Below are 15115 nucleotides of genomic sequence, written 5' to 3' on the forward strand. Positions count from 1 at the left end.
AAGACCCAAACTAGGACGCAGTCAAATATAACACGTGTAATCATAAGCAGAGGAAAAATGTGCTATAGATTAAGAGCAAGTAAAAACGTTTCTTCCTCTATTGACACCATTCAATTCCATTGTGATATTGCTTGAACATTTTATTTCTGAATGATTGGCGCAATGTTGCAATGATATAATGCCTTACATAAACAAGTATCAAAACAAAGACATTAAACTAAGGCACTTCCATGTCATTTTGTCCATTTTCATAATAATTTAAGGAATGGTTGTTCCCACAGAATGCTTTCACGGCCAAGCATGTTTCCTCAAAGTTAACATCTCCACAACATCATCCTGCTTTTGGTGGCTAACATCACTGTTTCCTGTATACCTGTCTTGTACTTTTATGCATATTCAACAGCTGTCATTTATCTAATAGTTCCAGTTTCAGCTGGACAGGTGATGAGATCACAGGTCAGGAGATGAGGTCACAGGTGAGCCTGCTACAGGCTACCAAGTCAAAGGTCATGTTTCCAGGGTGACACGCTTGAGGAGGCCCTCAATGCTCTGGATGCGGGCTGCGTGGCGCACCATGGCTGGTTTCTGCTCGGCCAGATGGTCAGACACATGCTCCATGTTCATCTCCAGCTGAAAACAACCACATTACCATGAGTTAACCTGTTTACAACTGCTAAATATCACAAAGACACAACTCTATTAAGACAAGATGTAATTACAATGGCCGGGTTTCACAGATTCGTTAAGAAGCTCTTAAGTGCTAAGAACTTTTTAGGAGCGTTCTTAGAACGTTCTTAGAGCGCTCCAAATAAGTTCTTAGCACTTAAGAGCTTCTTAACGAATCTGGGAAACCAGGCCAATGTTCTTAGTTTGGCCTAAATGTTCACACTTCTGTTAGATGTTCCTCTATGGATCAGGTATGCTTTTAACTTTGGACACAACTTCAACAACCCTAATCAACCATTACAATCAAACTGATTAGTTTCCATGGCTGCAGCCTGCAGATTTATGGACTGCCTTCTCTCCGGCAGGAATGCATGTTAAATTTGAGCCACCCGCGACTCTGCTGGACAGCACTAGCACAGCAGAGCTGCAGACAGACACTCTGCTCCAGACATGTCTTCAGGAGGGTCCCATTGACAAAATTCCCTAGCCACTGTATTCCGGGTACAGTCATTTCCCGCATATAAGCCGCATTGTGTATAAGCCACAGGACAGTGTTTTTTGCAAGTTAAAAGAAACAAAACCATATTAACACCATATTAACTGCCCCCCTGTACTTATCCTCATAGCTGAAGAAATTTTGCAAAATCAAAGTATAAGCCGCGGCTAATAGTCGGGAAATTACGGTATTCTAGTAGTAAAGACTGCCACCATTTAGTAGTAGAGCACCTGTCTGGAGTGAAGACTAGTAAATCTAGTCTAACAAGGTCACTGGTCTGTAATCAACTAGTCAATTTTGACAAGGTTACTAATGTTTGAGTTGCATGAGTGAATTACTTACTTCCCCAAGACTAAATATGCCGACACACTTTTAATGTAAAAATCTCATACATGCCCTGCTAGGTTAAAGGGGGCGGGGGGCATGTTTGGCAATGGTGACCCTCACCTCCTTCAGCTCTTGCTGGACACTGAGGGTCTCTGAAGCCTCCACTTCGCTTCCTGTTGTCTCCAACCAGCTCCTGAGCACCTGCTCCTGCTTCCGCCAAGCCCTAAGTCCACACACACACACACACACACACAACCACACACACAACCACACACACAACCACACACACACACACACACACACACACACACACATATTCCAAACTCATTGTAGAAACTCCTCATTCCTCCACAGAATATTCTGATATTATCAGTCTGCATGTTTGCATGTGTTGCATGTTTGCAGTGGCCTGTGGGTAAGTGAGCGAGGTGACGTACTGGAGCTGTTTCCTGTCGCGCTGGTAGCGCTGCATGTCCAGCTGGATGCTAATGAGCTCTCGTGTCAGGGCCGCGGTCTGGAGAGCCTTCTCCTCTCGCCTCCGCTGCTGGTCATCTTCTTCCTCCTGCTCGGTTCCATCCTGACACACACCTGCAGGGGCGTGGACAAGAGACACAAGACCATTGTACCATTCCACAGCAGATCTAACCAAAAGAGCAACAAGCTCAGTACATCTATTTTATGTGAATGACTGACTTGGACTTCAGTGAAAAGAGAATTTTATTTTGTGGATGCCTTTTAACTCAAGGCTAATAGCGAGGAAAACGTCTGTACCTGAAAGTTCTAAGAAGTGTTCCTACCTGGAGGAGATGGGTGTTTGTTTAAGTGCACGTGAGGTTCCCTCAGTCTCAGCCTGAAGTCCTTCTCCTGAGAGAGAGAGAGAGAGAGAGAGCAGTGCACGTGAAAAAAAATGAAAAATTAGACACAGTCTGTGAAATAAACATTCTTACAAATTCTTTGTGGAAAAAGATGAGGAGGAGCCAGTCACCATGGCATGTGCGTGGGGACCCATAAACATAGATGGAGGCAGCAGCACGTCACTGCTGGCATCTGCTTTTGGCTGAGCAGCTGATTCCTGGAAGGCACTGGCCACAGGAGCCGCAGACAGAGGGAGGTAGGACAACGAGACTCCAGAGGAAGATCTCACAGGGACTGGCAGGGCGCAGTGCGGAACAGGGACGGAGTTGGACCCGACCGGCATACCATCAAGAGTCAAGGGCACAGAGCCCGGAACAACACGAGCAACGCTGGACATTGTTGGCACGGAGGTTGGCATAGTTCGCATATGAGTGTAGGGGACTAGTGTTGAGGGTGTATGCTGCTGAGCTTCATCAGCGTGGCGAAGTGAAGTCGGCTCAGCAGAACAGAGGGGCCTCTGATTGCTGGTGGAAAGGAAGAGAAAACAGATAATGTTGTGACTCCTAAGATTTGGGCTACTTGATATGATTGCTCTGAAGGATGCAGTCTAGAACAGGTTTGGTGCATGCAAAGCAAGACCAATCAAAACATTCATCCAGGAATGCTGACTATCAATTAGTCAGTCAAATATAAAAATATTATTTTTGTACTGGTAGTGTACAGGTATTACTTTACTCAATTTGAGATAAATTAAAGATGGATTGCATAGCACAAATAAATTAAAGTTAAAGTGACATACTAACCATTCATGGCTACAGTCATGCCCATTTAAGTCAACAACGATTACGTTCTACTTTGAAGGATATTTAAGTGATTTCTGTAAGCCTAGGTCATTTGAGTAGAACATTTTCTTGGGGTGTTAGATGTTTTTTAGCCATTATATGCCCGGTTGGCTAGCTGAGGACTTGGTGGGCCTACAGTGTAGGAGTGACTGTGTCTGAATACATCTGAGCATGCTCAATACCTGTCCTGTGGATTATGGCCTTTCTGCTCTTCGCCATGCTGATCAAGAAGAAAGCTTGGTGTCCGTGGTGGAGTCCTAGAGGATCTTAAAAACAAACTACAACAAGGACAGATAGGATTGAAACACAAGCAGTAGTACCTACAAGTTTCCTAAGTAAGAACTTGACTGAAAATGACAGGGGTTAAGTGACAGCATGATCCATGATTAAATCCTAATGGGTGACCAGGACTGAGGTCAAATATATAGCTGCAACAGTCATCATATTATATAAAGCAGGAAATCATGAGGGAAAAAACAAGCAAAGAACAAGTGGAGAAAATAAACGAAAAAATACTGCGTTGTGGTTGTATTTGTGAGGTGAAGCAAGTAAAACATGCATAAGAGAGTTGACAAACAATGGCTGAATCCCAAAGTGAGCCCTGAGGACCAAGGACTAAAGACTTAATTGATCTCAGGTGCTGAGTGAGTGTGTGAGATAGGTAAATGGGTTTGAGATAGCACTTCACAAGATCACACGTTTCATAACAAAGATGTTGCAGACCCTTGCACTATGCACATGTGTCATGCTGTTGTTTACCTTTGTAATTTCTGGATTTCCCTATGGTCACAATGCTTTGAGCTCTGGGTAATTCCCTTTGATGAAGTGTGCACCGATGCAGACTCACGGAAAGGGCTCTGTAAGTGTGTACTCTTGCACCCTTTGAAATTCGACACTAGGACAGCCCTAAGCCCTTATGAATTTTGCGAGATCGTGCACCAAAATCTATGAGTCTGTGAGATCTGGACATTGGGATTGGGCCAATCTAACCACTTTTAGTCCAAGCCAACGTTTATACTTAATTTGAAGCATGTGCCTCAAGACATTCTTGAGGTATTGTGTTCACAAGAATGGGACATACATCTGGGCACAGGGACTTTGGACTCAAAGATGAAGTGATTTGATTTTGGAGTTCAATTGGAGCATGTGCCTTAAGGTGTTCTTGAGATCTCACGTTCACGAGAATGGGGGTAGACAGATAGACAGACGGACGAACCCAAAAAACATATTGCCTCCAGCTGCGGCCATCACTGGCACTGAGGCATAAAAAACATGGGTAAACAGGTACAGTACACAACCGTTGGCATGGTAACCAGCATCACTCACAGCTGTTCAGTGACTGAATCTCCCAGCATTGGTGTTGCAGTGACCCTCTGGCCACCCATACAGGTTGGGCTCTGGACAGCACTTTGGGCAGAGGACCTGCTCGTTTCAACAGACGCCACCCCTGGGAGGCTGAAGCTCACACTCTTCTTAGGCTTTGTTGATTTATCGATGTCCGTTTGCTCTTGGCCGGAGAGTGCTCGGTGCTTCCAGCGAAGGGCACATCTCCTCACCACAGCCTGGACACGGCGGGAACTCTGCTCACACAACAATCAGAGAGGTGCAACACCCCGAATCAAATATGGCTGCAAGACATTTCATAGCTTTACCTGAAGTTATCACTTCTACACTTACCAGAAGTGTTTAACCTTATAGTGCAAATTCATTCAAAGTTTTAGCCACTACTAGACAACTACAGACAATTTTATCCAAAACAATTTATATACAGAACATAAAATATTAAGAAGGCCAGTCTTCGCAGAGCTACTTGGTTAAGTTAAGTGCCTTGCTCAAGGGCATAACAGTGGCGGGCCGTAACAAGAACCCATGCCTAAAGGGGGGTACACACAAAGATTTAAAAAATCTCAACCGATTTTTTTTATCTGTGAGAGAACCCACACATGGCGATAAAAAACATTTCTCGGCTGCCCTCGGAACACCCCACACACTACAGGATTTCCTGTCGCAAATATTGAGCATGTTTAATATTCATGATTATTGGTGCCGAACGTTTTCCGTCGTGTCTTAAAGGCTATTGTCAGGAGCATTTGGACTCAACACACCACACACTACAAGTGAATCTCATAAGATAATCTTAAGAGCTTAAGATAATCGGCCATTTTCTATATTTGGTCGGAAGGGGGGAAAATCGGGGCAAAATCAGCCCGATTATCTTCATGTGTGTACCCCCCTTAACCCAGGTCCTTAGCCACTATGCTGCCATCCATCGCCGCCCCATATGGCCCCCTGAGCCCAAGCGGAGACACACCTGCTCCTGGCTTTGCTGTGCGAGGCTGGCGGAGAAGCGGTCCATGTGCTCCGCGTAGGTGAGGATGTGAGTGATGCCTTCCTTCAGCAGAACCCCCCGGAAGACTTGGGAGGCTGCAGCCAGACGCTGCTGCTTCCTCCGTCTGTCTGATGCCCACTCCCGCCAGGCATCCAGCACCTACACACACACACACACACACTTTAATTTACTTAGCAAAACCACTAACCACTGGCCAAAACTAAATTCAAACAGTTCAATGAATTAAATTGTGAAATACACAGTATTCTGAAGGCCCACTAGCCCAAGTGTTTTATAGACAGGCAATACCTTGGCCTGCAAGTTCAAGGACCAGTGCCAGAGAGCCTTCTCTGTCAATTCCGCCTCTGTCCGGCTGTTCTCCAGCTGTGGAACAGTACACACACACACACACACACACGTTTTCTCCGAGGTGTCATGATGGATGTGGACTAAAACAGATCATAAAATAGGAAGAGTGGTCTTACTGCGTTTTTCCAGCGGGTGAAAAATACACGACTGTTCCTTTGCCTCAATAGACAGATGCCCTTCTCTTTCATCACCTTCACACACACACACAGACACACACAGACACACACAGTGACAATCATTGATAAGCATACAATCAAAAACACAGAAATCCACAGTACACAGTACAGTAAGGATGTACATCCCAACAACCAACCATTACAAAGACTACAGTAATGGGCAGATCACACATGTCATGTGCATGTATTTTGCATTCATAAGAAATGCTTGATATCTGTGTTCATAAGGATCAAAACGCACACAAACACAAACCTTTCCTAGATTCTGCTGTTGGTGCAGTATGTTCCATGAGCAGAGGCATTTCCGTCGCAGCGTTTGGCCGTGGAGGTGGCTGGCCTTCTCCATGTTGGCTCTCTCTAGCCGCACCTCCCTGCTTCGCTCTCTCCATCGCAGCAGGGCCACTCGCAAGCGCCCTGACCGCCAGAATGGAGCAGGGGACACAATAAATGTTTGAAAAGTTGAAGTTGAATTTGATTTATTATTTATCAAAAGAAAGTTCCCCCTCCCTAAAAGCACCTGTGGTGCTGTGACTCAACTGGGTCACATTAGTAAGTGAGCGGTCATACAACATAACATGCAAACAAATCAACAAATGGAAGTGTTAATTCAAATGCGAAAATTAAATGAACATATAACCAACAGTATTATTACTGATACAAAAACATAGACAAGCTTGAAAAGTTATCTGATGCATGTATCATAGTGTTTTTAGCTGACGCTAATTCACAACACTTGTCCCTAGTGTCAAAGGAAACATCCCACTCAAAAATAGCTTTAAAACATTCCCCCCTACCTTTGTTCAGTGCAGTTTGAGCCTCTGTCAGCACCATTCCAAAATGTGTGTGACGTGCCTTCCTCTCAACAGTGATATGTCGCCATGCCAACACCACCTGGAAGAGAACCGAAAAATATTACTAGCTGCTACATGCTACAATACAGTTTCATGAGGCAAACACTACAAGACTGTGTGCAACAGAGTGATTACAAAATGCACAGGGTGCGGCAGGATTTAAGATAAAAAAAACAAACACTGCACAAATAATAGTATAACAAATTGAATACTGCTGAACAAAAGTAAACAAACATGAAGCCAGTAAATCTGATGTCAAAGTGTCCAATATACTCCAGACAACAGGCGGCTTCAGACATTTCTTACCTTTGCCATGAGGTGGCGTCGGTGGTGAAGCGCTGCTTTCCCCTCCACACTTCTCTCCTCAGCCTGCAGGGCAGCGTTTCTTCTCCAGAGAAGCAAACATCTCCTACAGGACACACAACAGGAGATCACAGGAATACAATATTTCACCAATTCTCTTGAATCAAATGCATTGAGGTCGTCAATAGTAGTTGTGGTGCATTCGCCATGCTTCAAAAATGAGACAATGTTCAAGTTGTCTATAGGTGTCTGCAGCAAGCCCAACCATTTGGGCATTCATCACTACCTGGTTACAATAAAAAGATGGTAAAGACACACATAACTTGTCGAATATGCCAGTATGTGTGTGTGCATGTGTGTACGCCATGATTTACTTGTACCTTAGCTGTTTTGTCTGTTGGAACCGATAGGACTCCTCAGCACGACTGTACACCTGCTGAGTCTGAAGGTGGTGATCCTAACACAAACATAACACGTATGATGAGTGATGACGATCCATCACCAGATCAGTCAGGAGACTAACGAAGTGGGGAGGTTTGTGAGGTAGTGTGTGCATGTGTGTGTGTGTGTGTGAAAGAGAGAGAGAGAGATATTGAGTGAGTCTTACCTTCCAGGCCTGTAGTGACTTAGTGAGGACCCTGTGGTCGTGATGTTGCTCAATCTGTCCCAGTTTCTGATTCTTCTCCCTTCTCCTTTCCACAAACTGACACACATGTGCACAAATAATAGGGTCATTCAGACAAAATCCAGGAAAATGGTAGCTGTACTGTCTCAGATTTTGCTCAGTTTGTCTACCTAATATTTAGGTTCCAAAACGAAGACCTGTAAAACATTTTTGTTCAAATCTAATGTTGTGATAAAAAAATGTCGCCCTTGATTTTTACACTCTCAGAAATGCCTTATCTTGGAGGCCATGTTTGGTCATTCATGTCTTGAAAAGCTGTGTTCTCAGCCTGCTCAAACTGCACATTATATAACATAAAATATAATATGTAAAGAAAAAAAAATAATTGATACCAAATGTGTACAAAACAAGTTTATACTACTCTCAACGTCACTCTTTTTTTGCAAATTTCCCCAAATCTAGGGCCTTGAAGAAAATGAATGATAATGCTGTACACACTTTTAATGGTTCAGTCATACTGAGAATATGTCTTCCACCCTGCAAAGTTTGGGCTGTCTATGAATAATACTTTTCATGATAGTAATGGCTTAACATGGCTTCAGGCTGTAAAACTGGTGTGATGTCAAGGGCTGAAAAGACATATAACAACAAATATTTGACAAGCCTTGGTTTTAGTTTTGGGAGCCATTCTTGTGAGTGCAGTGCTGCAATGACCCAATTGTAAGAGGTCAGTGTCAATTGAGTAACTAGAGTTCATCTGGCTTCCCCTCCGATGTCTTTAATATACAGTACATGCTGGTCTATAATACCTTACACCAGCAGTTCCAGGCTCGCCGGACAAGATGAAGGTCACCATGACGACTAGCAAGCTCTTCTTGTTGTAGACTATAGCATTAAAAAAGAAAACAAAAAAAACACAAGACTCATATTCTCGAGGAAAACATAATTCAACTACAGTGTGTTGGACCACTCAATAAAACTAGACAATTACTGTAATTTTCAAACTGTAAGCAGCCAGAGGTGGAAAAGTCCAGCTTCAGAGAGTAAAAGTCCAACCATGCTTTGGTTCCACCTGTTCACTTTACACAGGCAATCTCATCAATTAGCTGATCTACCAGGCTGAATAGTTGTACTAATTAAAACCAGCTAGTTTAAGTGAATGGTTGGCATGAAGTTGGACTTTTCCACCTCTGTAAGCAACCACCTTTAAGTAATTTATATTACAGTGGAATTCCTTCCAGCCTCCTAGTGATCATGACGTTTGCAACATAACCCAGGATGGGCACTCTCAAAAAATTCTTGAATTTCCCCTTGGGGATCAATTAAGTATCTATCTATATCGATCTATTTATCCATCCATCCATCCATCCATCCATCCATCCATCTATCTATCTATCTATCTCTGCATTGTGAGACTGGATGTTGTCTCTCTGCCCACCTGGTCTGGACGTGCTGGGTCCTTTCCCTCCACAGGCCGATGGCGCTGCGCAGCAGTGTGTGACTGTGCAACCGGTCAGCAGCTGTGCCTCTCGCCCGCTCCTGCGCCTGCGTGCCAGCAGCTTCACGCCAGCGCTGCCACCCACGCCTCACACACGTGTGCTCTTCATGCAGCACGGCCTGTGGACACGGGACCGAGTGAGTGTGTGTGTGTGTGTGTGTGTGTGTGTGTGTGTGTGTGTGTGTGTGTGTGTGTATGTGTATGTGCATACGGTCACTCTGCCACTGTGTGTTATAGCACCAGTCAAAACATTTTCAAAATGGTGCCCACATCAACAGTATAGGTGCAGGACCCAAGGCAGTGCAATATGAAAAGGTACTGTATATAGAACGCCACACACACACTGCCGTTTCCTTTTTCAATCAGCCAGCGAGCACCTGTCGTGTTCTGTGTACATAACCCAAGTGTTTTATTACCGTTCTTTCTGCCAGTCTGTTCTCCTTCTGCTCCTCCGAATGAGTCCACCATGTGTAGAATGCCCATGAGCAAACACGCTGCCTGCATGAGTGATCCACAGAATTTACAACAATTAACGACTATACCATTAGAATATACTGTACATGTACATACTTTTGAATGTTCTAGTATATATCAAGAGTGCAGATTAGCTGTGTGATTGTGATTGCAACAGCAGAACTAACTGGTCAAACAGTTGAGCTTCCTTTCTTCTCTCTGTGTATGTCCTCCTGTGCGCGGTGAACTCTACCCAGGCATCAAAGCAATGAGGAAGGATACGCTTGGCACACCAAGCATCAGCCTGCCGATCCAGAGCCTACTCACAAACAGACACGCAAAATGTAGTTAGCAAAAACACAGACGTACAAAATCGATAAATGATTCACTTGTGCAGTTTTGTGTCTGGAAATATGTTTTCCAGACACAAAATATCATGCGTCGACAGCAGGCAAACTGTATGTGTACAAACAAAAGGATCACCTTTCTATTCATGCATTCCTTGAGGCGTTCTCTCCATAGATCCAAGTGTTGCCTTAGTACGACGATGCTGGAGAATGAACACAGAAATGCTTGTCAACACAAATAAAAGCCTCACTCCTAGTGGGGGGAACATGAGAAATATGACTTGAAGGTGATGTCTAGCGTTCAGTGCCCTTAAAAGAACATATCAACCTTTTGGGAAATAGCCGTCTACCTCAGAGTTAGATAAAAGGACGCTCTTCTTTTCTCTGTGTGTGCAATGATCCTGTCTGAAACTGTTAGCCTAGCTTAGCATAACACATTGGGTTAGACACTAGTTAGTCTAGCTTCCTGGGTGGCATTGTACTTTAAAGTGTGCTGCTCTGCAGAGCTTGCCTGTGTGTGTACCTGTGGTAATGACGGGCTATGTCAATCTGAGGTTGGAGCTGGCTGTCCTCCAACTGCTCGACACGTTGCTGCCACAGTACCCAAGACCTGCATATAACCTTTCGCAAGACACAGAGAGGGGTCAGCGCTCAGTTCAGTTTAGTTTAAAGGGACACAACATGTGGCTACCATAAGCAGTTGGATTTAGATTTAGAAAACGTTGGGCCAGTTTAGACCAGGTAAAAAATCAAGATCTTACAGTCTGATTGTGGTGCTGGAGGGCCAAGTGATTGTTGAGGCGGTAGGTTTTACACTGTGAAACGTTCATGGACAGGCCTTCCATGGCACCTCTCTGTAACAGACACAGAGAGAAATCTCAAAATCTTTTATATCATGTTCATCTATTTACAAGCATGCATGGATTTTCAGTGGAGTGCTATTTTCTTACTGACCAGAAGATGGCGCTGGTGATATTGAGTAGCAGACTTCCACCTCTCAGCTTCCTCTGCTTGAATTCTGATGCCTGAGCACCATCTCTCAGGAAACTAAACCACAGGTCATTTCAGCTATTCTTGTGGTTTCCTATGGTTTCTGCTGCTATATCAACTTGATATACAAAGGCCAAGACAAAAGTACTGCCTGAAAAGCCACAGACCATCTCAGCAGCATCCTGAAGAATAGAGACTGACAACAGATAATTTCAAGATTTCTTTAGAAGAAATAACTTGACTTATGGCAGACAGATACAGAAAATGAGAGTTAGTGATCGACTCTGAGAGGGTGGGGCGTATATCATTGAAAGGATACAATGTCTCCACTGCCCAAGAGCCCAGCGCTGGATGCCAAGCTGTGCCCGCTGTTTGAGTGCCAGATGCAGCTCCCTCTCAGTCCGCTTGCTTTGCCACTCTCGGAGCCACCTACTCCAGTAGCGCCAGGCCAAAGTACGGCGCCATGCACCGTCAGCTTCAGCTACAAGAAACATCACTGGGTGTTAAGTGCATGCTATCAACCACACAGCAGTCAGTTCATCAAGCACTTAGATAATCAGATTAAAAATAAACAAACAAACAAACAAACAAAAACGCATAGAAACTCACAGAATGCCATATCTAAATATTAAAGTTTGGCCTACAAAATAACTTGACCAAAGATGAATGACATTCAAAAGAGAAATAGATGTTAACCTAAGCAAGCCCCAGATTTTACAGTGATGTTTATTACATAACGTATTTCTCTGTACCAGTTTACTCATCTCAACTTCAAAAGGTATGCACCGTTTCCTACCCTTGGGCAGCCGTGTGGCTTGGCAGTGCTGGGTGTACATTTGCCAGCGGCTTATGGCTTTCCTGCACAGACTCCTACAGGCATGCAGCCGAGCCCTGGCCTCCTGCTCCCTCCGCACCTGGGCCTGGAGGCACCGCTCACTCCACTGCAGCCACGCCTACAGGAAAACCACACAGTAGAGTAGAGTCACTGGGTGCCTCTCATTCAGCGTTTATACATCCTCCCTTCCTCCTCGGGCCTCGGGCATCCACACTGATCTACATAAAGAATGATGGGGCGGCAACAATGGGATAGTCTATCCAGTTTTAGTTACAGATCAGTGGGAAAGCCCCTTGAGGATCGAGCATCGAGGATCGAGAAGAGATGTTGAGAGGCATCCACTGGCCTGCCCAGACACTCACACCTTAGCATGTGCGCTGAAGCACACGGAAGCTAATTCGGGCACTCGTTAGATCATGGGTCTACTATACAGAAAAGCTTACAATCACATTTACAAAGCAAAAAATACACATACTGCTTTTTGTATATCAGGAAGCAGCAATCCAGACTCATAATACAGTATAATGCGTGGGAAAGGTGCTTTGAAATTAGATCGCTTGCTTAAGCTTGGCTGGGTTCATGGCTTCGTTTCTGAGCACCTGAGGACATATAATGCACACAGTTCTCAGTAAAAACCCAGCTCTTGGCTCTTCTCAATGTAGCTAGTTTGGGCTTGGTGTCATGACGATGTGAACTTAAACATTTCTTCGTAACAAGCACAAGTTTCTACTGGCCCAAAGTTAAAGCAAGTAAAAACAACGAACATGCTTGCTTTATTTGTACAAATGGTCCTCATCTGTAAACATACAATTCTAACAAAACTCCATTCATGAATCTTAGAATTCGTTCAATTAAAATTCATTCAAATCATTTTGTGAACCTCCCGTCTCTCGGCCATGGACCCCCACTTTAAGAATCACTGCTGTAGAAAGCTCAACCAAAAGACCTTTTCTCTGAGAAGAAAGGAATGCTATCGTCATTCACTGAAGTACTCACTCTGCACTGTAGAGAGTAGGCCCAGTGTCGAAGAGCCTCCTCCTTCTGCTGCTGCTCAGAATGTCGGCGTTGAAGAGCACATCTCCATGCTGCCCACATCCGCCTCCAAAACACATATTTACACAAACATATGAAATATAATAGAACACTATTAAATGGACCACTAAACATAACTTTGAAGAAGCAACTAATTATCACAGGGTTTTGTCTACATTACATAATGTCTTAGGTGCAGGGGACAACAGGAATGACCTGCCAATCAACAAGATTGGGATGAGTGTTGTGTGATTGGTGGTGTGTGATACCACACCAAATGCTGTTCTAAAATGTAGTTGAGAGCACAATCCTCTGAAAACCAGGGGAAACCCTTAATCAGTGCAGACATTAGTTGCACAGCAAAATAAATCTGGAAAATCATGTTCTGTAAATCTGAAGAGTGTGTGTGTGTGTGTGTGTGTGTGTGTGTGTGTGTGTACTGAAGACTTGCCACACAGCAAAGTAAATCTGGTAAATCATGTTCTGTAAATCTGAGGTGTGTGTGTGTGTGTGTGTGTGTGTGTGTACTTTCACACCCCTCACCTCACACAGAAGATGTTACTGTGCTGCAACGCAGTCTGCTGCATCTGCTGCGTCATGTGACGCCTCTCTATGTACATCTCCCAGCAGTCCCACACAAGACGCAGCCTATGTTTGTGAGCTGTAGAGTTATAATCATAGTGAGATTAGAACTTGAGCGCATAATGGGGGCTGAGTGCCACCACAATGTCAAGAAAAGCACAAAATAAAGTAAAGGAGCACCCAAGTTTAGAGCAGAATCATAGTCAAATACAGTGCATCACAGAGTGTATCAACCTCAAATAAACTTTATTTTATTTTGTAAAGGATTTGAAAAGGAGGAGGTTATCATACCAAAGGTTGCAGCTATATGGCATTTTGTTTTCTTCTGTCTCTGCAAGAAGGTAAAGCTTCTCCACGCAGGGAACACTTTGTGGAACAGATAATATCTGTAAAAGACATGAAAAGGGGTGACCATTGCATCCTACACCCAATCACACTCTGCCTTTCATACACAGTTCTACATTAGTGGGAAGAAAATAGACTGTTTAATATATAACCTGTAATGACAGTCTGCTCGTATTGCTAGGCTCCACTCTTTTCTGCTGTACCACCAAACATCCCTCCATTGCTCCAAGGCCCTGCCAAGGACCACTCTCCGGTGATGAGATCTGCGGATTATACACACATTTTCTTCATCGTGCCTTTAGTTGTGATACAACAAACATAATCAGTTAAGAAATTAGAGAGGCCCTCAGAAAAGGGAAGAGAGAGACACATACCTAGCTTTAGATGGAGATACTCTTCCGAAAGTTTTTCCCATCCATATAAAGAAGAATTTCCTTGCCAGGTGTCTGTCAGAAAATAAGTTACATAACTTGTTAGGGACCAACTGAACAGAAAGAGGAATGCATTTAATTCACTGTCTGCCCACCTTATTCGCAGCTCTTTCAGTCTTCCTCCTCTATTCCAAGAGTATCCAACCCTATACTTAAATTTACGCGATGAAGTATTGCGTGGCTGGTTGCTCCGAATAGGACAGACAGGCTTTACGTTAACGCGTACATTTCGGGTACATGGTCTAGAAGCGTGCATGATTCACATCCATGTGTGACTATAGCCTAAATATACATTTACTGACAGCTAGCGTTAGCCCAAAGCGAACTATCAAGCGTTAGTAGGTTAAAACGAATCTCCACAGCCCTTCTATTCTTCTAACATCAACCGTAAAGATTAGAGTAAGAGCCAGACTGTAGCAGCTAGGTAAGAGCTAGAGTAACATTACAGATTTTGATTCAAGGTTAGGTTTACGTTACAGCCTACTGTAGTTTTTTACTTAACTGCATTCTAAGTGCACGTGAAGTTACTTAGGTCAGACCATAGGCATATAAGTAACTTCTCTACAGACATGCATCTCTACTACAGAATCAACGGGCCAGACCCAGCGGATTTGCAAGTTTCGTTTGCCTGTTATCAAACTTGTGTGCAAGTGAGCTTCATGGTGGTGGGTTGCTGATGTTTTGGAAACCAACTGTCGCGCTAAATGTAAACTTCAACTGCACCTGCGCAAAGACCCAAGTACGTGTACACGAAGGCGTGTTC

At 44.0% G+C, this 15115-nt stretch overlaps 1 protein-coding gene across 2 annotated transcripts; it reads right to left on the reverse strand.

Annotated features, from left to right (window-relative positions):
* Window positions 1–136: 136 nt before the first annotated feature.
* Window positions 137–15031, reverse strand: sfi1 (SFI1 centrin binding protein). Of its 2 annotated transcripts, XM_062546166.1 has the most exons (31): window positions 14448–15031; window positions 14296–14367; window positions 14074–14184; window positions 13868–13962; window positions 13538–13655; window positions 12959–13061; window positions 11924–12080; window positions 11447–11608; window positions 11092–11162; window positions 10899–10991; window positions 10661–10758; window positions 10274–10340; window positions 9979–10109; window positions 9754–9835; window positions 9278–9456; window positions 8649–8724; window positions 7822–7917; window positions 7595–7671; window positions 7218–7320; window positions 6855–6951; window positions 6314–6474; window positions 6001–6075; window positions 5825–5899; window positions 5498–5674; window positions 4513–4766; window positions 3369–3464; window positions 2475–2868; window positions 2287–2353; window positions 1927–2077; window positions 1610–1712; window positions 137–630 (listed from the first exon to the last, which is right to left on the reverse strand). In XM_062546166.1, the coding sequence occupies exons 1-31, from the start codon at window positions 14606–14608 to the stop codon at window positions 508–510; spliced, it is 3825 nt and encodes a 1274-aa protein (XP_062402150.1). In that variant the 5' UTR covers window positions 14609–15031; the 3' UTR covers window positions 137–507. The 2 variants fall into 2 exon arrangements, with proteins under 2 accessions (XP_062402150.1, XP_062402151.1); XM_062546167.1 differs by having other exon boundaries at window positions 14296–15031.
* Window positions 15032–15115: the final 84 nt, after the last annotated feature.

This window comes from Sardina pilchardus, chromosome 9, assembly GCF_963854185.1.
Source record: "Sardina pilchardus chromosome 9, fSarPil1.1, whole genome shotgun sequence".
Lineage (NCBI taxonomy): Eukaryota > Metazoa > Chordata > Actinopteri > Clupeiformes > Clupeidae > Sardina > Sardina pilchardus.